Source organism: Camelina sativa, chromosome 12 (genome assembly GCF_030686135.1).
Source record: "Camelina sativa cultivar CO46 ecotype springtype chromosome 12, ASM3068613v1".
NCBI classification, from domain to species: domain Eukaryota; kingdom Viridiplantae; phylum Streptophyta; class Magnoliopsida; order Brassicales; family Brassicaceae; genus Camelina; species Camelina sativa.
In genome coordinates this window covers 19,451,054-19,476,292 of record NC_141891.1, presented here as the reverse complement: position 1 = coordinate 19,476,292, position 25,239 = coordinate 19,451,054, and the positions used below count along the sequence as shown (strand labels likewise).

Sequence of the window (25,239 nt, the reverse complement as noted above, 5' to 3'; positions counted from 1 at the left end):
GAAACACAGAGGTTAGTTGCAGAATCGTTGAAGAAACACGAATTGCAGACCAAGCATCAATCGATGCAGCTGTTGCATCGATTGACACTCCTTCCAGAGACGGCTCGGACTTGTCCACAACCACATATTCTCGAGTTGGTTCTTTAGCTGCAAGTCCTAGACCAGTTGTCAAGCTGAAATCTCACCATTCCACAGTCCAAAACCTAGAGGTAAGGCCAAGGTATGCATCTACTTCACCTAAACCTTCTCCATTCATCAATAAGAATTTGAAAGGTACAAAAATTGTTGTGTAGTTAACCAAGCCACGAGATTATCGTAGAGCGCTTGTTTCTTCTATTGATGATTTTGCAGGACCTAAAAGGAAGCCACCCATACCTAAATCCCGCCCTGGTCCTGTTCCTCACATCCTTGGCAGACCTCATGCACTTAGAGCTTATACACCACCTTGGATGAAGAGGACATACTCTCGGAAGCATTCACTGCCATGTTCCGATCCACCGGATGCCTGAGATCCGACACAGTCAAGCTAATGACTGAAAACAAGCGCTTAGTGGGAGGCAACCCACTGGTAGGTTTTTTTGTTTTTCATTATTCTTTTGATTTTCATTTATTTTTATTTTATTTTATTCGCCAGACTCTTACTTGATAGCACTGGGGACAGTGTTGTTTAAGTCTGGGGGAGGCAGTTACTAACTACATTTTTGTTTTTGAAAAAAAAAATGGTTTTATTGAGTCAAAATTTTGTTGGGAATTCTATGATTCTTCTTTTTAGTGTACTGTCTTGGTTGATTAATGCTGCAGATTGAATCCACAAATCCGACTAATGAAAAATCCAATGGCTGACCAGTGAACCAAAGACATCCAAATTTCCAACAGAATCCATAAAAGCTTGAGGTAATTTATGTACTATTCTTTTTACCTCATCAAGGAGATTGATATTCATAGAGCTTGACTCCTTGTTCATACCTGACAAGTAAGACTTCAGAAAAGAAAATTTTGGTACTCCTCTCCCTTATTTAAGTTTAAAATATTTTTCCTGAGAGCTTTGTAAAGAAAAGGAGACTAAAAGATGAGATGATTTTGATCAGTTTAGAGGGTTAGGTAAATTACCTGTGATCCCATTATTCTACTCTTGAGTCAAATGATCACACAAAGCTTGGAAGCGAGGGGTAGGTAAATTACCAATGACCCCGGTATTCGCTTACACCTTTGAAAAGAAAAAAAAAATAATAAAAAAAGCAAAGCTCTAAGGAAGAATAAATAGAATATGTCTGGGGGAGAGAAAGAGTACCACATATGGTAAAAGATATGTCTTGCTTGTTATGGTATTGTACGGGAATGAGTCTAGAAGGTTCTTGATATTGATCAAATTGATGAGACTCACCGATGAAAGCTTTATGGAGGAAGTAGTGGAATTTGGTTTGAATTTGGGATGCTATGAAAGTCAACAGAGAAGTACATGGTGGTTCGATTTGGATTTATCTGCTAAGCATGTGGATTAAAGTTTGGATTATCATGGCATTACTTTAAAAAGAAAATGAGTTCCTGTGTTTTCAAACCTCTTTTCACAGGTCTAAGTTTATGTTTTGCTTGAGGCAAGCAAATGCTAAGTCTGGGGGAGTTGATATATCATGGTTTTTAGGTGTTTTTAGCCATGATATAAGTCTTATCTATAGAGTCTTCTTGGTATTTTTAGAGTCTTTTGAGTCTTTATAGGATTTAGCATGCATGGGAGCATAATGGAGCTAAATAGGAGGATTTGGAGTATAATCAAGCATTGAGGCTGAGCTACAAAATTGGGAGACGTGTTGAGAAGGATGCATCGATCGACACAGCATATGCATCGATCGATGCTAGGCCAAAGTCGAAATCGGAAGTTTTCCTCACAAGTTTTGAAGATTTACAAAGCTGCCCCAAAGTTTACCCTATTTGCATCATTAGTCCCTGGACGTGTTTAGGAATATAAATAGGATTTTTGGGTTATTGTTTAGACCTAAGCTTTATTTTTCCCTGCAACTTTTGAGAGCAAAACCCTGTGAGAGATTTTTTGAGAGCTTTTGGAGAGAAGAATCAAGACTCCTTCAGAGAAGATTCAGAACTCCTTTTCTTCTTCCTTTAATCTTTTAATGCTATCTATTTTATTCATGATTTGTGTTCTTACAATAATGTCTGAGTAGATCTGCTTGTTAGGTTTAGGGTTTCTCATTAGGGATTTCATGGATTGTTAGATCTGTTTATTTAGGATCTATTTTCTTTCTTGTTCTTCACCATAGGTTGTTATTAATGCTAGATCTTTGATTAGTCATCTGGATTTAGATCTTAGGATTATTGATTGATATGATAATATAATTGATTTTCCTGATAAAACCTTTGGTGAGCAAAATTACTTTTTACAAAGAGATTTGAATTAGTGATTTTGTGAACTTATCTAAAATTGATTTTATTGCTGGTTTTTAACTTGAATTTTGCAAAGAGATTTAGATTTTTGGATTTTAAAACTTAGATAATATTTGCAGTAAGAACTGATTTATTTTACAATTGTGTTTAGAGTTCAAGAACGGGGCTTAATTGTTGAATCCTGCTTGCTCAATTAATTGATCTAATTTTCCATGATTTCCTGAGAATTTCCCTAAGCCTAGCGTTTATTTCTATTGATTTACAACTCTAATATTTTCTGTTTAATCTTGCAATTTAATTATAATATTTCTGTTTAGCATAATTAAAAGATTATTAAATATATTGTGTAAATCTAGAGTTCTTGTGGATTCGATCCCTAAGTACTACAATTGATCTCTTAATTTGAGAGAGTAGCTCGGGGTTAAATTTGAGCATATCAATATCCGTAAAGGCATGGGGGAGAAGAGTGAAACTGAAGTTTTGGTGCAGTGGAAAGGATTGCCAGATTCAGAATCCACTTGGGAGCCTTTGACAATGCTAGTGAACCAATTTCCAGACTTTAACCTTGAGGACAAGGTTAGTCCACTTCGGGAGAGTATTGATAGGTTGAGGATTCCCTTGGCGTTTATGAAGAAGAAAGTGAGAACGAGTGGGAGAAAGGCTAGGAAGTGGGAGAAGAAACAAGTCGAGTTGAAGAAAAGTGGCTGAAGGAAGCTAAGTGTGAAGAAGACTCGAGTTGAAGTAGAGGGTTCTCTATATTCAATACTTTGTCGTTTTAATTATGGAAGATGTATTTAAATGGAACCTAAGTTAGAGTTTCCTTATCTTACAATATTGATATCTTAATCAAAGTCTTCTTTCTCTTATCTGCCTCCTTCTAGCTTATCTCATCTAATCTGGGTATTGTTCTTATTATCTCTTCTATTTATCTCTTCTAATTATCTCTTCTATTATCTCATCTATTGTCACTCTTACTTCTCGAGATAGGCTATGTCTTATCATTGTGACAGGGAAGAGACAATCAATTGTCTCAGGGGTAATTATGTCTTTTTAATATATGAGAAATACCTAAATCTATAAGTACAGGAAGAAAGCCCTATTTCTACAATACCCATGGAAAAAGTACCGATCTCATAATTAATTCATTACACTAGCATCCCCTCCCTCTTCACGCTCATGCATGATCATCTGAAACGTGAACATATGTGGTGATATATCATGATCTTATTCCTTCTAAATTTACAAAACTTTTATTTACTTTTGCATTGCAATTTAAATACAAACTATTTTGTTTAGCATAATCATAAAACTCTGCAATTTATTATTTGATTTTGAGTCTCTGTGGATTCGACCCCCAAATACTATAACTGCAAAGCTGTTAGTACTTGTAGGGTATTACAATTTGAGTTTATCATGTGGCAACAACATCCACGAGATGACCCAATAATCGGGTAGTTCTAGTATCATGTAAAATTGTTAAATTAGGGTGTATTGTAGGTTTCTAACGCAAAATCAATTGGTAATAAGTGGAGAGGCTCTAATCCTTTATATATCACTTGATAATTTATCTAACTACCGATGTGTGACGTATTACACTAAGAAATTCTATAGCAACGTAGTATAATATCCGTAGCAGTGCCATTAATGACTTAACACCACTTTCTTAAATGCAACTCATAGATCTCGTTCAAAGGATTGTCTTTGATAAAGTGAAAGACCAATAGTCTTGGTCAAGAAGATCCCTTGCGTTCACCTATTATTATTAACTAGGTTAGACCCGCGCGATGTCGCGGGATGTTATTCTATACATTTTGAAATACAAATGATATTCAAAGTATGATTATTAATTTTTTGAAGTTATATTAATCATGAAAATTATGGTTTACACAATGCTAAGATATAGAAATGAACCAAAAAAACCTACAATGGTTTGTCCTCCGTAGTATTTGTTATTACAATCATTTACTCGTATAATTGGCTTAACTCTGTTATATGCTATGTTTTTCTCTTATTATTATGGAGATATATTAGTGTAGTGTTATTTTGTGGTGTATTTTTTGTAGTTTACAAATTTAATCATCTAAGTTTATATAGATTGTGTTGTTGTTAAGTTATTATTTGTTTGTTTCCTTTTGTAAATTACCTATTCTTTTTTATAACAAGTCCACGTATGTCAAAGTAAATAGACATATTTTTACTTTAGTTTGGTTTTGTGTTATTATTTAAATATTATACTTATGTTAAACTGTATACAACATTTATAAGGATTATGTTAATTGTGAAAGTTATTTTAAAAGTTATAGATGATTTAGTTTTCTTAAATTAAAACATTTGGTTTTTGATCTTAAACATTGTTTAATTTATTACTGGTGTTCTTATATGTAAATTTTGAGAGGCAAAGAACCTTTGTTTTCACACGCCAAAATTCAAACATTGCAATCATCACAGTGAAAAAGAATCACATAGTAAATGCATTAGCAATAAGATAGATATATGAGAGTTTTTGTTTTATAATATGTAACTAATTTACTCTAGTTTGTATGCTTCAGAAAGAGAGTTTATCCTCCAATCACGCTTGAGAGATTACTCTAGTTTGGTTCATATCCCTTATATGTATAAGTTTTCTCACAAAAACAAAAAAATACTGACACGTTGCGCTCACAAAGCTCGAGAAATGATTTATTTATTTGTCCTCAGTTTTTAATAGTATTTCTATTTACATACCATTGTATATATTTTTTAAATGACACCCAAATTTAATTCTTTTATTTTCTTTATAACTTAATTGTATCACTTACTTACATTTCCATAAAATTTTAAGAACTTTTGATTCATATGGTGAGCTAATATAAAATTCATATTATGATAATTTTCATAAGTTAAATCTTAATTATTATACAAGAATTTTATATATTCAAACAAAACTAAAACATATATACTATACAAATAAATTTTAGATCCCAAATAATAATTTTACCAATAAATATTATAGATTTTGTATATATAAATTACTGTAAAATTATTTATTAACTATGTTATTCTGCACATGGTGCGGATTGTTATTTAGAATAAAATAAATTGCCAAAATGATGTTAGATTACAAATAATACGTAACCAAGATTTTTAAAAAACCTTGTGTCCCTTAATCGTCACCTTCCTCAGTTGCCATATACATGTTAATTTAGGTTTTTTTACTGTTTTTTTGGACACTATTGTAATTGGGCTGGACCCATAACAGAAATCAGAAAGAATAATGTGGAATAGAAAAAAATTATTATTGACAAAAATATTAAGTTGTATTAATCTTTATAATTTAATTGGCTAACTGTTTTAACTGATGTGTCAACTTCTCTTTCAACTAAAAAGCTGAGATGTCAACTCTGGAAAGAATCACATTTAGTTTTTATTGTATTGATAAGCCTTTGGGGTTTAGAGTTTCCTCGAAATTTTCAAGATGGTACATTGGCTTCTCGAGCTGCCCATAGAAGAGTTGGCAGTATACAAAACCGAGTATAGAAAAAGAGGTTTAAATATGACACGTGCATTTCTTAAGGTATGGTGTGTAGATGATTTGAATTATGACTTGGATGTTCGTGGCTAAGCTTTTTGTCCTTTCTATTATTTTATTTGGACCATACCTTTTCAATACATTCCAAATTTTTGCGAAGATATCACACGAGTGCAAAATGTACCTTATACATCTGTAACATGTCACATGCATAGTTTATAAACGAGTGCAAAACTACACACTTATGCTTCTATCTCAGTTCACACAACGAATTTGTGAGAAAGAAAATTTAAAACTAAAATTCTTTTATTATACTTTCTTGGTTTGAGAGTTTAAGTTTTTTCAAATTAGAATAACAGAAAACTATGAAGATAGTCTACATTTTAATTAATATAAAAGTAGTCTCTATTTAAATACTAAACTCCAAATATTAAACCTTAATTCCTAAATATTAATAACTAAACCATAAATTTAAGACATGACCTCTAAAACTTAATTAAACTTAACGTGTTAAACATGTTTAACTAACTTATTACTTTAGATGTTTGAAGGACCTTTTTCTCAACCACTCTTTCAATTCTTATCTACGAAGTACACAAGACAAGAACAAGTAAAAGAAGAGAGAACACGTAGGATGAATGAGAACCAAGTGAGTGCATTTCACATCAAAATTGAGAGAGCATTGGCATGTTCATTGTTTACCCAACGATCCTAAAACTGTCCACTGGTGAATCGTGTCCCATTCCTCTGACTTTTGCACGCTCTCAAGTATAACATATAGCATGTAATTTCCAAAAGAAAAAAAAAACTATCTACGCAATTTTTATTAATTACATTATATAACGATTTTGATTATGTTGTAAAAATGCTAATTCTTATACATTTTTGTCAGTTATTAATGCAAAGATAATTACAAGATATAGTACTAAAGTACTAACATAGCATATTAGCATTAGCATGCGTCCCACCATAAATAATGTAAGAATGCTAATGCTTATTGGAAAAATAACCCCATATATTGTGATGAATATTTTATGATTTATCCATGATATAATAGTTTTTGGTGTATAAACTTTTATTAGTCAACATAAACATCAAATTAAAGTGCATGCGGATTGTAAGTTAAATGGACATAGTTATACGTAATTCTGAGAAGAGTTTAATTGTATTACTTAGCCTTTTTTTCTTTTTCTTTTTTAAAGTAATTGTATTACCTTCCTTGACATACCACGTGAGCGTATCCCCAAAAATCTATTTATAAAATATTTGTTTTAATAGAAATTAGACGTGCCCAAACTAAAACAATATTTATCTCCTTTGTCCCACAAAAATTGATGTTTTGGAATATTTTTTTGTCCCACAAATATTGATGTTTTGTGAATTTCAAGAAGTAATCATTAAAAATATTTAAAATTTTGAATTTTTATTGGTTTAAAATTAAATAATATTTCTTTAGTAAAAAAAATATATTTAAACTCAATAATCATTGTTTTCTTAAAATGTGTAAAAGCTTATAAACATCAATTTTTTAGGTACAGAGGAAGTAGTTTTTTTTCTTTTGGAAAAGAAAGCAATAAACTATTTTCAACTAATTTTTCAGCACACACACACTTTAAACTTTAAAGTGATAAAAATATTGGTCTAAGTCATCGATGTAAATGAAACAAAAAATGGGTAAGACATTTAGATATAAAAATAATTTTTGTAGAAACTATATGATCTTATTAATATCATAAATTTATATTTCTATAAATTTACATATATATATATATATATAAGATATTACACTAATATTACACTATATTTTTCCTTAGAACTCATCACTAACACTAAATTTATTATATAAAACAATTGTAATCTTGTATATTCATACAATCATATTAGAGTATCATCTATACTTTTTTCATAAAAATATCAACTTCTGAAAATGCATTATTATCATTTTAGTAGTATTGTAAGCTGTTAAAATATACAACTCATATCATCCATTATAGATTTGAATTTTATGTATATCGTGTGTATAATTTAATTCATATATAATTTTTGTTATTTAACTTCAAACTATTTTTTGTAAATATTAAATTTTCAAATCCAAAACTACAAAAATATACAACACCCAAAACATACATTTTGTTTGTATCAAATTATGTAAACTCATATTTTGTAAAACAATTAAAACAAATCTTTCTATAAATTAATATAAAATATCATGATACTAATATTATTAGTTTTTAAAGATTTTACTAGATATATATATATATATATAATACTCCCTCTGTTCTAGTTTAACTGTCGTTTAAGGTTTTGCACACAAATTAAGGAAACTATTAAATTTTATGTTTTGCCCTTCATTAATATATTTTATAATTTTTTTCATTGGTTAAAACTTTAAAATAGCAGGGATAAGATTAGAATATTCATCAAACATCTGCATTGTAAATCTAAAACGATAACTAATATGAAACAAAAATTAAATCCTAGAACAACAACTAAACTAAAATGGAGGGAGTATATAATAATAATAATAATAACTAAAATAAAATAAACAGAAATATTTTTATTTGAGACGGCATATCACATGGCCTTACCATTCCTGATTATGTATCCATTTTCCACTACGAACACTCTTCACCCTTATCCACATGCATCTCCCTCCTCAATTTATTATTTATAGATCATAATTGTACAAACCTACTCATAAAAATAATACATGTCTACGAGAAAATAATTTATATTTTTGTAAAATTATATATATATATCTATTATATTAATCTTTATTAGATAAATCATTTTCACATTATTCAAAACTATTAATTCTTTGATAACCATTTGACCATTAATATTGTATCATCTACTATACCACATTGTCTTACCGGTGTTGTAATCTACAATTGTACTAGTTTTCTTTCCTATCCCATTATATATGCCCCAGAAGATTCATACTATCCAATATTCCAATCTAAAACTTTACAAAATATAAATTAGATATTTATTGAATCAAACCGAATTAACGAATAGTTGCGAAAACCAAAAACCTAGCGTGATCGTGTGGTATAGAGAGGTCAAGAAGTCATCTTTACCTTCTCTTTACTCGTTTGACCGTAAGAGAAAGAAACGGCTAGGATCTCGCGTACGCAACTGGCGGAGACAAATCATGACCGTTGAAAATAAGAAAGAAGCCGCGTCCAAAAATCTTCGTGTCCCACCTTTGTCCCCTTGCCTCTAGCTTGCCTCCTCATGCTCCCCGACAACGTCATAATTCCCATCTCTCTCTCTTCAACCCTAATTCCAAAGCAACTTCGTTATATAAATCTCTCTCTCTCTCTCACCATTTCACAAACACACAAAGCAAACTTCATCACATTTCAAGGATCTTATCCCAACCCCAAGAACAAGAGAAGAACAAGTAGATCAAGAGTTAAAGAAGAGATATTCTTTGTTGAAACAACAAGTGTAGTGAGATAATATGGCGTACGAAGAAGTCATGAATGGGCTTAACCTTAAGGACACCGAGCTTCGTTTGGGATTGCCCGGAACGGAAGAACAACAACTGGAAGTTTCTTGCGTCAGAAGCAACAAGCGCAAGAACAACGACACAAGAGAAGAATCTGCTCCTCCTCCTCCTTCCAAGTAAGTTGAGATCTGAAGTATTTTCATTTAAATCTCTTAATATAGGTCTCTCAGTGTACTAATGATGAATCTTGTTTTGTAAATTTCAGAACACAAATCGTAGGTTGGCCTCCAGTGAGATCTAACCGTAAGAACAACAACAAAAACGTTAGTTATGTGAAAGTAAGTGTGGACGGAGCTCCATATCTCCGTAAGATAGATCTCAAAATGTACAAAAACTATCCAGAGCTTCTCAAGGCACTCGAGAACATGTTCAAGTTCACAGTAGGTGAATACTCCGAGAGAGAAGGCTACAAAAAGGGATCTGGATTTGTACCGACTTATGAGGACAAGGATGGAGATTGGATGTTGGTCGGTGATGTTCCATGGGACATGTTCTCTTCATCTTGCCAAAAACTCAGAATCATGAAAGGATCTGAAGCTCCTTCTTCCTTATGATCCCTGCCCTTTTAGTTGGCTCTGGTCATCAAGTTTCCTACTTTAATTTTAGAGATCTTTTAGACATAAAAAAATGTAAAGAAAGAAAAAAGAGAAAGAGAGAGAGAGAGTTATGTACAATAGGGATACAAATACTATATAGCTTGTTAATTATGCAAGATCAGTTTTGATTATACAAATGCTCAAGATAAACCAAACATTATGCACAGATCTGTCTATGTGACTAATGAACCATTTACACATCAAACTCAAAGCTTCTAAAGATATATGCTGAAATGTTCTCTATACTATACTAACATTAACTAATAAAGTTTGGGACATAGTGAAAGGTATAAAATTTTGGATTAAGAAATGTGGGAAATAAAATGGATATTATCAACATCGAAAGTTTTGGACTTTTTTGTTTTAATATAGATGGCGAGAATCTTTACACACCCACCAATCAGTTGCTTCACCAAATTGGGGTTTGACTTGAGCTCTTCTCATCGTCATATTCGTCGCCTTCATTTCCGACCTACGTTCATCACTCTATCACCCACTCAATCGCCGTAAGCTCTTCTTCTTCTTCTTCTTCTCTTTCAATCTCTGTGTTTTTGTTTGTGTTGGCACGGATTTATGAATCATTGATGGTGTTGCTTTGATGGGTATCGTCTATTTGATCGTTTTCAATCCGAAAGTTCACTCCTTTGATTGTTTTATCGTATGTTCTGTTTAGACGGAATTTGCAGCAAATTTTATCTGTTACGAACTGGATAGGTTTGAAATTATAAATGATTAATCTGATTACTGGACTCGTTTTGCAATCATTTATTAGAGATTTATGAGATACTTGTTTCAGTTGCAAGAATTGGATTCGGAGATTTGTAGCCATGGATTCTTCTGGAACTGATTCGGCTAAAGAATTGCATGTTGGTTTGGATTCAACTACTGAGGAAGAGTATGCCACACAGTCAAAGCTACTTCAAGAGTTCATAAATATTCCCAGCATTGACAAAGCTTGGATTTTCAACTCTGATTCTGGTACTGACTTTAATATTCAAGTTGGGAATTTTGAAATCGAGATTTTGTCAAGTCTTTTGTTGAATTCACTTTGATGTTTTTACTGCAGGTCCTCAGGCAATGTTGGCCTTGAGTCAAGCTAACCTTTTGGCTAATAAAAGGAAGAAGTTTATGTTGTCGGGTCATATCTCGAAAGAAAGTAACCAATCTGTTAACTTTCACTGGGCGCCATTCCCCATCGAGATGACTGGTGCATCAGCTTTTATCCCATCTCCATCCGGTCTGAAGCTCCTTGTAATTCGAAACCCTGAAAACGAGTCTCCTACCAAATTTGAGATATGGAATTCGTCTCAGCTGGAGAAGGAGTTCCATATTCCACAGAAACTTCATGGCTCTGTATACGTTGACGGATGGTATGTCACCTTTTTTTTGGCTGATTTTTAAAGACAAGTTCTTTTAGAAGTATAAAAATTAGTAAGGCTTATATATGATTGTAGGTTTGAAGGGATCTCATGGAATTCAGATGAGACTCGTGTTGCATATGTTGCTGAGGAAGCATCTCGTCCAAAGCCTACATTTGATCATTTAGGTTATTACAAGAAAGGGAACTCGTTGGACAAGGATATTGGAAGCTGGAAAGGTGAAGGAGATTGGGAAGAGGAATGGGGAGAAGCATATGCCGGAAAAAGGCAGCCTGCACTATTTGTTATCGATGTTGACAGGTATTCCTCAATCTCTTCATAAGAAAAGAACATTTACTTATACTTTATCTGATGGTTGTTTCTCTTCTTCTATTAACAGTGGAGAGGTCAAGCCAATCAAAGGAATTCCTAGATCGATAAGTGTTGGACAGGTTGTTTGGAGTCCAAACAGTAATGGATCAGCTCAATATTTGGTTTTTGCTGGGTGGTTGGGAGATAAAAGAAAGTTAGGTATCAAGTACTGCTACAACAGACCTTGTGCCATATACGCAATTAAGTTCATACCGGGTGAACCGAAGTGAGTTGGTGACTTCTATAACTACTAAAAGACATCTTAATCATTCCTAATTTCCCATAACTACTATAGAGTTTATGTTTACTTGTGTTTCAGAGATGATGCAAACGGATTCCCTATACATAATTTGACTAAGAGCATAAGCAGCGGTTTTTGTCCTCGGTTCAGGTTTACATCTTATGAATATCTTTTTCCTTGCTTTTTAAGTTATGTATTTGCTAAGAGTATTTGTTTTCCTTGTTACCCTGTTTATAACTGAGCGTTCTTACTCAACTTTTGCTAAACATTTCCCTTATATATAGCGGTGTTGATTTGCAATGTTCGTTTTAGTTATGACCTGTTTTAACTTACAAACTTACTCTAGTCACCATACATTTTTCCTTCCCTCACAGCAAAGATGGCAAATTTCTTGTGTTTGTATCTGCAAAGACCGCTGTTGATTCTGGGGCGCATTGGGCAACCGAGTCACTTCACAGGATTGACTGGCCAAGTGATGGGAAACTTCCTGAGTCAACAAATATCATTGACGTGGTGAGGTTATCCGGAACGTTTTCTCTCTTTATAAGCCGATAAGAGCTTCAAATATTTTTGGGTTGACCACTTTTTGTTTGTTAGAAATGCATAACTCTTTCCACATGATCAAATTATTTAATTTGTTATATGTTATTTGATGATATTCACATATATATTATATTGCAGATTCAAGTTGTGAATTGTCCTGACGATGGTTGTTTCCCTGGGCTCTATGTTACTGGCCTTCTGAGTGACCCGTGGCTGTCAGATGGACATAGCCTTATGTTGTCTACCTACTGGCGCAGTTGTCGAGCTATACTCAGCGTAAATTTGCTAAGGTGACTGTTGAATTGATATGGAAAGTTTCAAAATTTCCTGCTGCTGCTGTGCTAACTGATGAAATATATATCTTGAGAATATTACAGCGGTGAAGTGTCACGTGCTAGCCCTGATGATTCAGATTATTCGTGGAGCGTTCTTGCTCTAGATGGTGATAATATTGTTGCTGGTAAAATATTTTGAGCAAGTTCTTAATCTCAGTTACTAGCTGAATTTTATCTTGGTGACGCACCAAACTTGTAACAACATTACGTTTTCTTTTTTTCTGACTAGTGTCTAGCAGTCCAGTGAGTGTTCCTGAAATCAAGTATGGAAAGAAAGTTGTCGATTCAGCTGGGAAGCATTCATGGCAGTGGTCGAATATCCAAAACCCGATCAGATGCTCTGAGAAGGTCAAAGCATATATTGCCGCCAGACCTTTTTGATTTGAACGATGTTAGGCTTTTTCCTCATATATATTTTTTTGTTTTAATTGCGGCAGGTTATGTCAGAGCTTTCATCTCTTCAGTTTAAAATTCTAAAAGTACCAATTAGTGATGATTCTGAAGGTCTTACAAAAGGTAATTTACACCTAATTTTGATTTTGACAAAAACTATTTGTTTTCTTGACTGTGGCCCTGAATACTCTGTTATTGTTTATGGCAGGGGCCAAAAACCCTATTGAAGCTATATATGTATCATCCTCCAAGTCTAAGGAGAATGGGAAATGTGATCCCTTAATTGCTGTTCTTCATGGAGGTCCTCATTCTGTTGCACCTTGCAGCTTCTCCAGGAATATGGCCTATCTCTCCTCAATTGGATACAGTCAGCTGATTGTAAATTACAGGTTTACTTACGAGAGCGTACAGCTCCAAATTCCACTAGTTCATCAACCTTTAAAAGATCCTAACTTGGTATTGGTGAATCATTTGAATTGAAGGGGTTCATTGGGATATGGGGAAGATGCTTTGCAGTCTCTACCTGGCAAAGTTGGATCGCAGGTATTTACTATATACGCCTGTAATGCCATTTTTCTTCTTTATTACCTGCATTCTGCTTAATGGATAAGCTTCTCTGACGCAGGACGTGAAAGATGTGCTCACGGCTGTAGATCATGCCATCAAATTGGGACTCGCAGACCCGTCTAAAATAACCGTGCTAGGTGGTTCTCATGGTGGGTTTTTGACCACTCACTTGATTGGCCAGGTACCACTGCAGTTACTTTACCTCAGAATTGATGGCACTGGATTAGTAATCATCATCCTTATACCAAACTTTTTTTCTGTAGGCACCGGATAAATTTGTGGCAGCAGCTGCAAGGAATCCTGTATGCAACTTAGCATCCATGGTTGGGATTACAGATATACCTGATTGGTGTTTCGTTGAAGCCTATGGGGACCAGACCCACTATACAGAAGCCCCCTCACCTGAAGATCTTTCTCGGTTTCATCAAATGTCTCCTATATCACACATCTCAAAGGTAAGACCAACCTTGTTTATCCGGTTCTTCAGGACGTTTGAAAACATTTAATGATTCTTCTTGTGTATTTACTTCTGCAGGTGAAAACACCTACATTGTTTCTTTTGGGAACTCAGGATCTCCGTGTTCCTATATCAAACGGATTTCAAGTAAGATCCTTTTTAGTTTTGGAAGAATCTTCAACTTGTTCAAGTTTGCAAACTCAAACTCGTTGGTAATGGTGTTTAATCTGGTGTTCTTGATTTGTATAGTACGTGAGGGCGTTGAAGGAGAAAGGAGTTGAGGTTAAAGTTCTAGTATTTCCCAATGACAATCATCCCCTAGACAGGTAAAAAACCAAAGCGTGCCAATTTTGTTATTCGTAGTTTAAACTTAAATCGTCTCTGTGTGAAAGTTTTGAATTTTGAAACATGTGTTTGCGTCTTGTGATTGATAATGCAGACCACAGACGGATTTTGAAAGCTTTCTCAACATTGCTGTCTGGTTCAACAAGTACTGCAAGCTGTGAACACCTGATATTTTCGAATACTAAGTTTGTATTCTTACAAAATCGGAATGGAAAGAGTCAAACTTTTAAAGAATAATCATTTGGTTTCACCAATCTTAGATTGCTTGCAGCAGCGACTTTATGGTTTCATGTCATAAACGTTGGAAAATAAAGTTGGTTTAAGAGGTTCTTTTGTGCAATGAAAACACATGAGGGAAGAAAAATAAACGGCAAAAAACTTTAAGGCTTTGATTTTGTTTACACACAATGCATGAGTTTGCAGAAACGGAAGGTTGCGGTTAGTAACGTACGGTATTGAACTCAACTGACTATAGCAGCCGGAAACGGATGTAATTGTATTATTGAGTGGCACTAGCATGTGTCATAACATATAAATAAACACGAATAACATAGTATTGTGATTAAATAATCAAATAATGTAATGCTTTCATCTTTGAAAAAATTATCAAGAAATGGGATGGAATACAAGGTACTTGTTCCAACTTGTAGAGTTTTCAGATTGATTCTTCTTCAATCTAAACGATATTTTTGCTGATGTCGAACCCAAAAGAACTCCTGATTACATATTCTTACGAACTATTATATGTGTATGTAATTATGTATATGTATACATATATATATACATTTTTTTAAAACTACTTTCATTTCATACTTTAAACCAAACAGGGTACCGGTTACAACAGGAGCGTCTCCTTAAGAGTAACACCTACAAAACAAAACACATACAACAACCGCACAGCACCAAACTACTACCAGAGCACATTATTCTGAAAAGTCCCAAACCATGTCACTAGTTCGGTATCTCCTGGAGGCCTTGAAACACGACCTGCTCCTTGAGTTCTTGAGAATGATTCAAGTCTGCTTTCTAATGATGAGTTTGATAGACATTCCGGAGGCCGTACGTGATGAAGCATTATGCAAGTCTTGAGTTCATTTCCTTCCAGAGAATGCATAGGCTAAACGAAGAATCATAGCCACATTCTTGTCTCTACAAGGACTCACTTCAACCATATTAAGCCATCCTGAAACAATATAGTAATAATATCTCCAAACTTCTGTAAGAAAACCACAATCAAAGAACTCATGTATGAGTTTGTCTCTCGTAGTTAACCTGTGTCTTGCCACACATATTCATACCAATCCACCGTTTTCCCTGAGGGATTTAAATATTCCCACCAGATTCTGGCCGTTGAGAACCTCTGTGAAGCTTCACTTTGTCCCACTTTCCATAAGTACAAATCATCCTCCCCATCCTCATGCAGGTTCACCACAGCATTTTTTTTTTTTTGACAGCATGTATATATACAAGTACAGTATTTATATAGAGAGTCATTTATATATACATAATTGTGTGTGTGTCAGTGTGTGTGTGTTTAATTTGGTAATCAAGTTGACATGAATATATGGTAGGGAAAATATATATTGTTATTTTACGTCAACAACATAAGATGCATCGTGAATTACATGTAAATATTCTGTTTTTGAATTAGCTTCAAGGATGATTAGAAACTTTGTAGTATATCCCTATTAATTCTTATTTTTGTATATTTATTTGTGTCAACAACATAAATAAAACTAAAACCATTACTTAGATAGATGTATTAGTTAATTACTATTACTTAAATATTTTAGTGATATTATGAGGCGAACGAGTGCGACAAAGAAGCTGACAAAAAATTACAAGAGAAAAATGCTTGAAGAGAAATTGACTAATGCTCAAAGCATCAGATACATGTATGAACATGACTAAAGTAAACTCATTCATATTTCATTCGCTATGTGAGAAATGAATGAATGTTAATGTTTTAGATTAGTAAACCAGATTATCATATTTAAAATCGGATTGAATCGTTGGGCTTTGTAAGCGTGGTAAAAAAGATAAGATAGTGACATTCATGATTTCGCTGAAAGTTTCTTTAAAGCACGATGGACTTGCTTTTATAAGTAAACCGAGCACCCATGGATGTTACATTTATACATTTCCTTTAATTGATGTTCAGACTTGGCAATTTTGTATTTAATATGGGGTACGATTAGGTCAAAACCTCAAGAAAAAAATATACTAACAAGATCTTACCATAGACGAATGAACTCTCTCTGAGATAAAAACATCATGGATGGTTGCCGAGACCAATTCATCTTATATAAACTAGCCGATTTTGGACTCTCTAGATCTTCTCCGGTTGATGGTGAATCTTCTGTATCAACAATCGTTGCAGGAAATACCTGGTTACTTAGACCCTGAGTGAGTAATCAATCAGTTATCTTAATCATAAAAAATTATGAAATGTAATATCTATAGTTAATATTTATTTTTAGGTACTATGGAACAAATTTGCTAAGTGAGAAGACTAATGTGTATAGCTTTGGGTAGTTTTATTAGAAATCATCACAAACCAGCTTGTGATTGACTCAAACCAGGTGAAAGCGCATATTACAGAATGGATTGGATTCATACTCATGGAAGGGGACATAAGGAATGTTATCAACCCAAAATGATGGGAGAATTCGATACAAACGGTGTTTCGAAAGCTGTGGAGTTGGCTTTGGCTTGTGTAAACCCTACCTTAAACCGTAGACCAACAATGACACATGTTGTGATGGACCTAAAAGAGTATTTGGACTCTGAAAATGCCAGGAAACAGGGGAGTCAAGAGATATATTCAAAAGATTCTATAGAATTAAGCTTCTCTCCTACTTCTAGACTCTCACCTGGACCGCGGTAAATTGAGAATAATCCATTGAATCCAATGATGTCTTATTGAATTTGAAGTCTTATAAACTTAATGATTGTTTAAAGAATCCATTGAAGTGTTTAGTTATCTGGAACTGAAAACACATTCTTTCTTTTTTTTTTGTCAACCATTGGGCCACAACTGGCCGGCCCATTAGCCAAATTCCTACATTCGTAGGAGCCGGGACTCGATCTCGGGTGTGATGGTGTCTTCTACAAATGGACTTACCTCCTGCCACTGCACTAAGATCACTTCACGAAAACACATTCTTTATGAATCTAGCAAGTGGTTTATTAGGTAACAAGAAATCGATATATGAAAGTACTCCACAAGGCACAAGGTTGACCTATACTTGTTTGATTTGCTTTGTTTTTGTTTAATTTATTTATGTGTTTTTAAAATGTTTAGTGGTCAGAAAGATTTCTCTTGAAATGATGATAGGAAAAGGAAATCATTTTTTTTTAATTTCATTTTTTTTAATTTCATTTTTTCACTTTCGTAGAGATATTATTAGATTTAGGATTCGACGTTATCCTTGCCGGTTAAATTATCCAAATAGAAGATGTTGGGTATAATTTTAACCATATAAATTATAATAGATAAATTGTATTGTAAATATGATAATTTTATATATAAGAAGAATTCTACATTCTCTAGAATATTGCATCAATACGGGTCATCACGACAAATGTGAGTCAATACAGGCCGTAACGACAAACGCCAAGCCAATACGAGCCATAACGACAAACGTCAAGCCAATACAGGATGTAGCTGGACTTTGGGGCCGACTCTGATTTGTTAGGATATTATCAAGAAGATATTTAACTTAATCTCGTGGAGAGAATATTTGGAACGACCTTATCTCATGAAGAGGCGGTTATCCAAATCCAAATATCATGAGTATTAGGATAAAGAGACTTCTCTATAACAAGATAGCGATATCGACATAACAGGGACGAAATCGAGAGCAAAACAAGAGACCTAAAGCAAAAGACACACAACTCAATTCTAACGCACGGGTTAAAGATTGATTCGTTATGCCTTAAATTCTTGTATTTGAGTTCGATACTTTGATCAATAAAAACAACTATTCAATATCTATTTCTTGTTTTCCATTGTCTCTAAACAAATCAATTATTTTTGTCCAAATAGAAGATTTATTAGAAGAAAAAAAAATAATATAATCACAATTATTCTATAATTATATACATCTTTCTAGAATGTAATGGATATTGTCACCACCACCCATAATAAAGTTATCTAGTACATCAAATTATATATTTCCTGAAAGATGTATAATTTGGCTAAAACAAATCTACAAATTTTCTCTATTGTAAATCAAATCAATTATTGTAATATATATATATATATATATATATATATATATAGAGTTGTAATTTTAGTTACATTATCAATTTTAGTCATAATCGCTGATTAAAAAAGGAGTTGGAAATAAACCGCCATGGCCACTTTCTTAATGTTTCTATAAATCCCCATCATCCTTCAGGTTGCTAGCTGCCACGTACAACACAAACTCAGATTCATCATGTTTGATTCATTGTTCTCTCGTTGATGGCGAACAACTTCCACATGCGAACAGTTGTTGCAACAGCTTCAACATCGTCTTAAGCTACTCATAAACAAGAAGCACGCATTAGCAAGAGTACGTTCGTACATCGTTATCTTTATCTGATTCAATGATAGCAATCAATAACAGTTGTGATTTATCGTCGTACATTTTCGTAACAAAATATGTTGTAATTTAAAATATATATATATATATATAGTTGCGTAGGTTCATTGTAGACATGTGTCTTTTCACCATATTTTTCATTTTATTTAATCACTACATTTTTTTTAAATAGTTGTGTCTATTCATTATTCATGTCTTTTGAACTCTATATAGATTTGTCTCTTCTTTAGTTACTAACAAATCATTGTTCGTTGAAACATGTTTTGTGTTTTATGTTAAATCAAAATAATTTAAAAATTAATATATTAATATCTAGTATCCAATGTTATTCTATAATCTAACTTAGAGATTTTAGAAATGATTATAGCAATATAAAATTTTAATTTTAAAATATAATTTAGAGTTGCGTCTATTTATCTTAACACTTGTAAAAATATGTATTTTATTTTTAGAAGTTGTGTATTTTTACTATAATTTTCTTTGATACATTTTCACTAAAGACTAAATATATTTTGTATTTATAATTATTTTATTATAAATTTACATTTACTCACTACAACCATTTGTTCGATATCTTCACTTAAGATCACTTTTTTAATATAGTTTTTTTACTAATAATATAAATATTAATAACTGTTATAATAGTTGCAATTTTTTTGTCATAATTCTTTATAAAATATCTTATATTTATAATACATTAACAATATTTTTGACAAGATTGCCTCGATTCAGTATACTGACTTTTCCCTGTATAATTTTTTTTTTGAGTTGTCTCTTTGCAAAATATTTTTTTATCATGAACAAAATTTTTGGTTTTCATTTTGATGGTTGTGTTTTTAACACTTTCTATTTAACATTTGTGTAGTTTTTTTTTTTGAGTTGTCTCTTTCCCAAAATATTTTTTTTATCATGAACAAAATTTTTGGTTTTCATTTTGATGGTTGTATTTTTCTAACACTTTATGTTTAATATTTGTGTAGTTTTAGTACTATTTATTATTTTCTTTTTTTTAGGATCATATACTCTTAAACTATTCTATTACTTTCAAATAAATATATAATATATAAGTTTAAATTTAATATTATTTTATTTTTTTTTCTTTAAAATTATTTCTCTTCGATATCACGGGGAGTCTGAGTCCTAATTATAATAGTTCGTAAATCTTTAAAACTCAGATGAAAAAAAAATTGTCGATATTTTTGGTGTCCGAAGGTTTGAAGTTTAGACTATTGGATGAAATAGCTAAGCAGTATGTTCACCGCTTAAAAGTTTTGAGGCATAAATATACATGTACCTGAGATTGATAAACAGGTAATGTTATTTATCTTGTTATTAGTGTAATAATTAAATATCACTAGATATTGTTTTTTCTTGGAATCACAATTAATTTTGTTGGACTAGTGTGTGTGGGTTTTTTTAGGTGAATAAAAAGGAAGAGAAGAAAGTAATGAATTCGGAATTGAATTGTTGTTCAGACAAGCAATTACCACACGAAGTTTATAAAATTTGCCTCAAGGATTACGAAGAAGAGATAAGAAAGGAAGATAAATTATTGGAGGATGATTATACTCAGATCTAGAGAGAGTAATGAAGAAGAGAGAAGAGCACCATCATCATCACTATTGGGTGAAATAGCTATGGAGTTTAGTCACCGTTTAGAAGCATTGAGATTTGAATATACACCTAAAATTGATAAACAGGTAATGTTATATTTCTTGTTATTGGTGTAATAAAAAGATCACTAGATATTTATTTTTTCTCTTTGAATCATAATTTTTTTAAACTGGTGTGTGTTTAGGTGGATAAAGAGGAAGAGAAGAGATTAATGGCTTTGAATAGTTGCTTTGGATAAGAATTCACCAGACGGAGTTTATAATTTCATCAGCAATTTTGAAGATATAAGAAAGGAAGAGAAGAGATTAATGGATTTGAATAGTTGCTTGGTTTGCAAGCAATCACCAGACGGAGTTTATAAATTCAGCCTCACGGATTTTGAAGAAGAGATAAGAAAGGAAGAGAGATCACTGGAAGATGATTATATAGAAGAGGCTCAAATGGGAGAAGATCAAAAAGTATTCAGATTCAAAGAAAGATGTGATCAAGAAAAAAAGAAGATCATCATCATCGTCTTTATCATCAATAAAAGAGCTTTGTGACATGGAGAGTATAACGTATTACAAGATGCCAAAAAGGACTCATCATAGAAGAAGAAGGTCATCAAAGAAGGAAGGACAAGAGGATAGACAAAAAGCAGTAACTAATCAACACGTTCATCATCCTGATTATGATCAGATGAAAATCATATTAAGGCCGTGAAGGCAAAAGAAGAGGAAGAACTACAAAGACTAGTTCAACCAAAGCTTCCTGATGAAGACCATATGGTAAATCAGATTAAGGCTGTGAAGGCAAAAGAAGAAGAACAATGAAGATTAGCTACTCCACACGTTCATCCTAAGCTTCCTGATTATGACCAACTTGTAACATATTTTACAGACCTTAAAAAATAACATTGCATGCGTTGTTAACAATTACGTCATACTCGAATTGTCATGAGTTTTGATTTGTTTTTGTAAAGATGTTCACATACTTATATAATACTTCTTTCTTTCTCTATTCAATTGTTTTGTTTTTTTAGATTCTTAACTTGATTACGTCAAGAAAGAAGTGTTGTATGTTTTTTTGAGATTCTTATATAGAACTTTTGTTATTACGATATACCTAGCATATATTTTTTGTAATTTTTGCGTTGTAAATTGCTTGGTAAAACAAATATGAATACATATATTCTTTTAGCAATTTCCATGACTATAATTATTTTAAACAATTTGTAATGCTAACATTTTTAATTTGTAATCTAGCATAACTCACATGTGAATAAATCTAGTAAATATTAAATAAGGGATTATTTGGCTACCAAAATGGATCCAAAAACACTTTTGATTTAAAACCGTTTAAATTCACACATAACCGTTTTAAAATTTGATAGTAACGATCAAACGTTTACGCGGGAAACCTAATCGAGCTTTCGTAATAAATTTTAACCATTTTACGAGGGAAAAATTATATGTTTGAAATTTGATCTTATATAATACAATTTTACGCGCGAATCTCAGTCAAACTCTCATAGTAATATTTTTAACCATTTTACATGAAAAAATTATATGTTTGAAGTTTGATATTATATATACAATTTTACGCTGGAACCCCAATCAAATTCTAATATTTTAACTAATTTACGTTAAAAAGTTATATGTTTGAAATTTGGTATTATATATACGATTTTAGACGGCAAACCCAATCAAGTTCTCATTATATCTTCGACTATTTTACGTTTGTCTCTTTGGTATCAATGGTATGGTAAGAAGAGAGGTGACACTCAAACTCAAAGTGACATAAAAAAAAAAAAAAAGTGAATCCACTAATCTTCATAATATTATATATAAACTGAACCTTGAAAGCAAAGCTAAAGTCATCTTTGAGATTTCTACACAAACTAAAGCTAAAAGATAACCAACTCTAGCTAAGATGACGTCAGTTGTGCCATGAGTGCACAATCTCCTCAAGCTCTACAATTAGCTCCGACCAATGAGACTCCTCCTCCTCCTCTTCACCTTCAGCCACCTTCACCTCCGCAATAACCAACCCCTCCGCCAGCTCCACCACCTCAACCACCACAGCCGTTCTTCCTTTTCCCAATCCAACCACCTTAGCCTCGTCCTTCTTCTCCACTCTAAACCCTAACTTTTCCCCTATCATCTCTGCCTTCTCCACCACTCCTTCCGCTGACACTTTCGCCGTAAACCTCTTCTCCTTCCTCTTCCTCCTCTCGAACAACCCCGAAAGATCCAATCCCGATGACAACGAGATCAAATCAAAGGCCGTAACAGCATCGCTCGACTTCGCCTCTTTCTCAAGAAACCGATCCAACTCAATCACGTTAGACTGAACCTCAAGAGACTTTTGAAACCAAGCCGTTTCAGTCACAGCTACGATACTCATCCTCGTCTCCGGATTCGGATCAAGCAACTTATAGATGATAGACCGAGCCGGTTTAGAGATCCAGCTCGGGAACCGGTACTCTCTTTTATGAATCTTCCGGTACATCGCAACAATGTTGGAATCATCAAAAGGCACATAACCTGCAAGAAGAACAAAGAGAAACACACCACACGACCACGCATCAGCTTTAGTTCCGTCGTAACCTCTCTGAGCAATCACTTCCGGCGCTGTGTAAGCCGGCGTACCACAAGCTGTATGAAGCAACCCGTTACAGCTACGGTGCTCCGGCAAAGCGGACAAACCGAAGTCGCAGACCTTGAGGTTCCCGTTCTTGTCCAAGAGGAGATTCTGCGGCTTCACGTCGCGATGAGCGATCCCGTCGCGGTGGCAGAAGCTAAGCGCGGAGGCGAGCTGCTGGAAGTAACGACGCGCCGCCGATTCGTTGAGTCGACCGAATCGGACGAGTTTGGTGAAGAGCTCGCCTCCGGCGGCGTATTCCACGACGAGGTAGATCTTGGATTTAGTGGCCATGACCTCGTGGATTTTGAGGACGTTCGGGTGGTTTTGGAGACGACGCATCGCTTCGATCTCTCGGATGATCCTCGGCTCCATAGCGGCGTCGATGGTTCTCTTCTTGTCGATGATTTTGATAGCTACGAGTTCGCCGGTGGAGATCGAACGAGCTACATGGACTTTTGCGAAGCTTCCGCTTCCGATTCGACGACCGAGTTCGTATTTTCCGAGAAGAACAGTCCCTGATGATTTCTCCGATGATTTTGAGGATGGAGATTCCATCGTTTATGGTGGTTGTTGCGGCGGAGATGCGCCGGAGATATTTTTTAAAAAAAAATTGAGAGGCTTCAAGGGACGGTTAAAGAGTGGTGTGGTGGAGACTGTTGTTTTTTCTTTTTATAGGGAAAGCAACAAATCACTTTTGATTATTTTTTTTATTTCCGAAACTACCCTTTCTTTCTTTTTATTCTTTTTTTTTTTTTCCTTTTGTTCTCACTTGTGTATATTTTTGATTAGTAATCTGAAATTGATTTTGATGGGAAATGTATTAGCGATGTAAACAGTAACATGATAAATGGGGTTTTTTTTGTTTCCTTTTATAATAGCATTAATAATTATACTGTTTTTTTGGAGTTTTTGACAGCTGTAATGGGTGAGGTATTAGTTTCAATTTTATGGTATTATTTTTAGAAAATTTTTCTATATTTAAATTCAGAAAGTTTTAAATTTTTATTTGAGCTAATATTTATAGATATAATTTTTTCTGTTTTTTTGTTATTAATTATGTACATATATGTATATGGCAAAAAAAAAGTTATCTATATATTGTCATTTATGTATCTAATTCAAATTTTGGTGAAAATACACATAAGGATGAGCTAATTAATACTTTTTACCTTTAATTAAACACAGCCAAAAACTATTTTCTAGTCTGCAAAAACATGTTAAACTCCTCAATGGTACCAATAATTATAATTCTTCTAACATCCATCTGCATCTGAAAAACAGACATTACCATACTGTGAGAAAAAAAAAACAACAAAAAATAATATAGAAAATGTTAGAGATGTGTTTGTTTGCTGTAAATATGGAATTGTCAAGGTTACCTTTTGTTGTGTATACTATAATTAATTACAGTAATATACTCTCTTTTTCGCTTACATTATTGTTTCCTGTATATTATATATATCATGTTGTTGCCGACATTGAACTATAAATACTTATATCAGTAGTTCGTTGATATATAATTTTTTGCTAATCCGCACGTGAAGAAATGTTTTCATAAAACTGTGAAGTTATTATATAGTCTGATGTAAGATGTAAAATTGTTATCATCAAAATCCCGTACGCTTCACAAGTCTTTTAAAGTCTAACAGATAATTAACTCTGAGAATTCGAAGACAAAACAAAAAAAAAATTAGTTATGATTCTCGCACTCTCGACTCTATACTAATCAAACTAATATTAGTGCACTAAATTAGTTTTTGCAATACAGCCGCTAAAATAGATTAA

General features: G+C 33.2%; 3 protein-coding genes across 3 annotated transcripts; 2 read left to right on the top strand and 1 right to left on the bottom strand.

Moving 5' to 3' along the window:
* Positions 1-9,154: 9,154 nt before the first annotated feature.
* LOC104732187 (auxin-responsive protein IAA1) lies at positions 9,155-10,146 on the top strand. The gene is made up of 2 exons (XM_010451722.3): positions 9,155-9,535; positions 9,625-10,146. Exons 1-2 carry the CDS (start codon positions 9,372-9,374, stop codon positions 9,971-9,973), a joined length of 513 nt encoding a protein of 170 aa, XP_010450024.1. The 5' UTR covers positions 9,155-9,371; the 3' UTR covers positions 9,974-10,146.
* A 39-nt stretch (positions 10,147-10,185) lies between these two features.
* On the top strand, positions 10,186-14,966 carry LOC109124643 (acylamino-acid-releasing enzyme). Its single transcript, XM_010451721.3, has 19 exons — positions 10,186-10,302; positions 10,388-10,521; positions 10,812-10,993; positions 11,082-11,385; positions 11,470-11,694; positions 11,774-11,971; positions 12,065-12,136; positions 12,361-12,499; positions 12,668-12,819; positions 12,907-12,989; positions 13,094-13,212; positions 13,302-13,380; positions 13,466-13,646; positions 13,740-13,800; positions 13,883-14,005; positions 14,088-14,279; positions 14,360-14,428; positions 14,531-14,607; positions 14,721-14,966. The coding sequence occupies exons 2-19, from the start codon at positions 10,388-10,390 to the stop codon at positions 14,785-14,787; spliced, it is 2,457 nt and encodes an 818-aa protein (XP_010450023.2). The 5' UTR covers positions 10,186-10,302; the 3' UTR covers positions 14,788-14,966.
* Positions 14,967-22,625: 7,659 nt separating this feature from the next.
* LOC104732184 (CBL-interacting serine/threonine-protein kinase 4) lies at positions 22,626-24,315 on the bottom strand. Its single transcript, XM_010451720.3, has one exon. The coding sequence runs from the start codon at positions 24,007-24,009 to the stop codon at positions 22,747-22,749; it is 1,263 nt and encodes a 420-aa protein (XP_010450022.2). The 5' UTR covers positions 24,010-24,315; the 3' UTR covers positions 22,626-22,746.
* Positions 24,316-25,239: the final 924 nt, after the last annotated feature.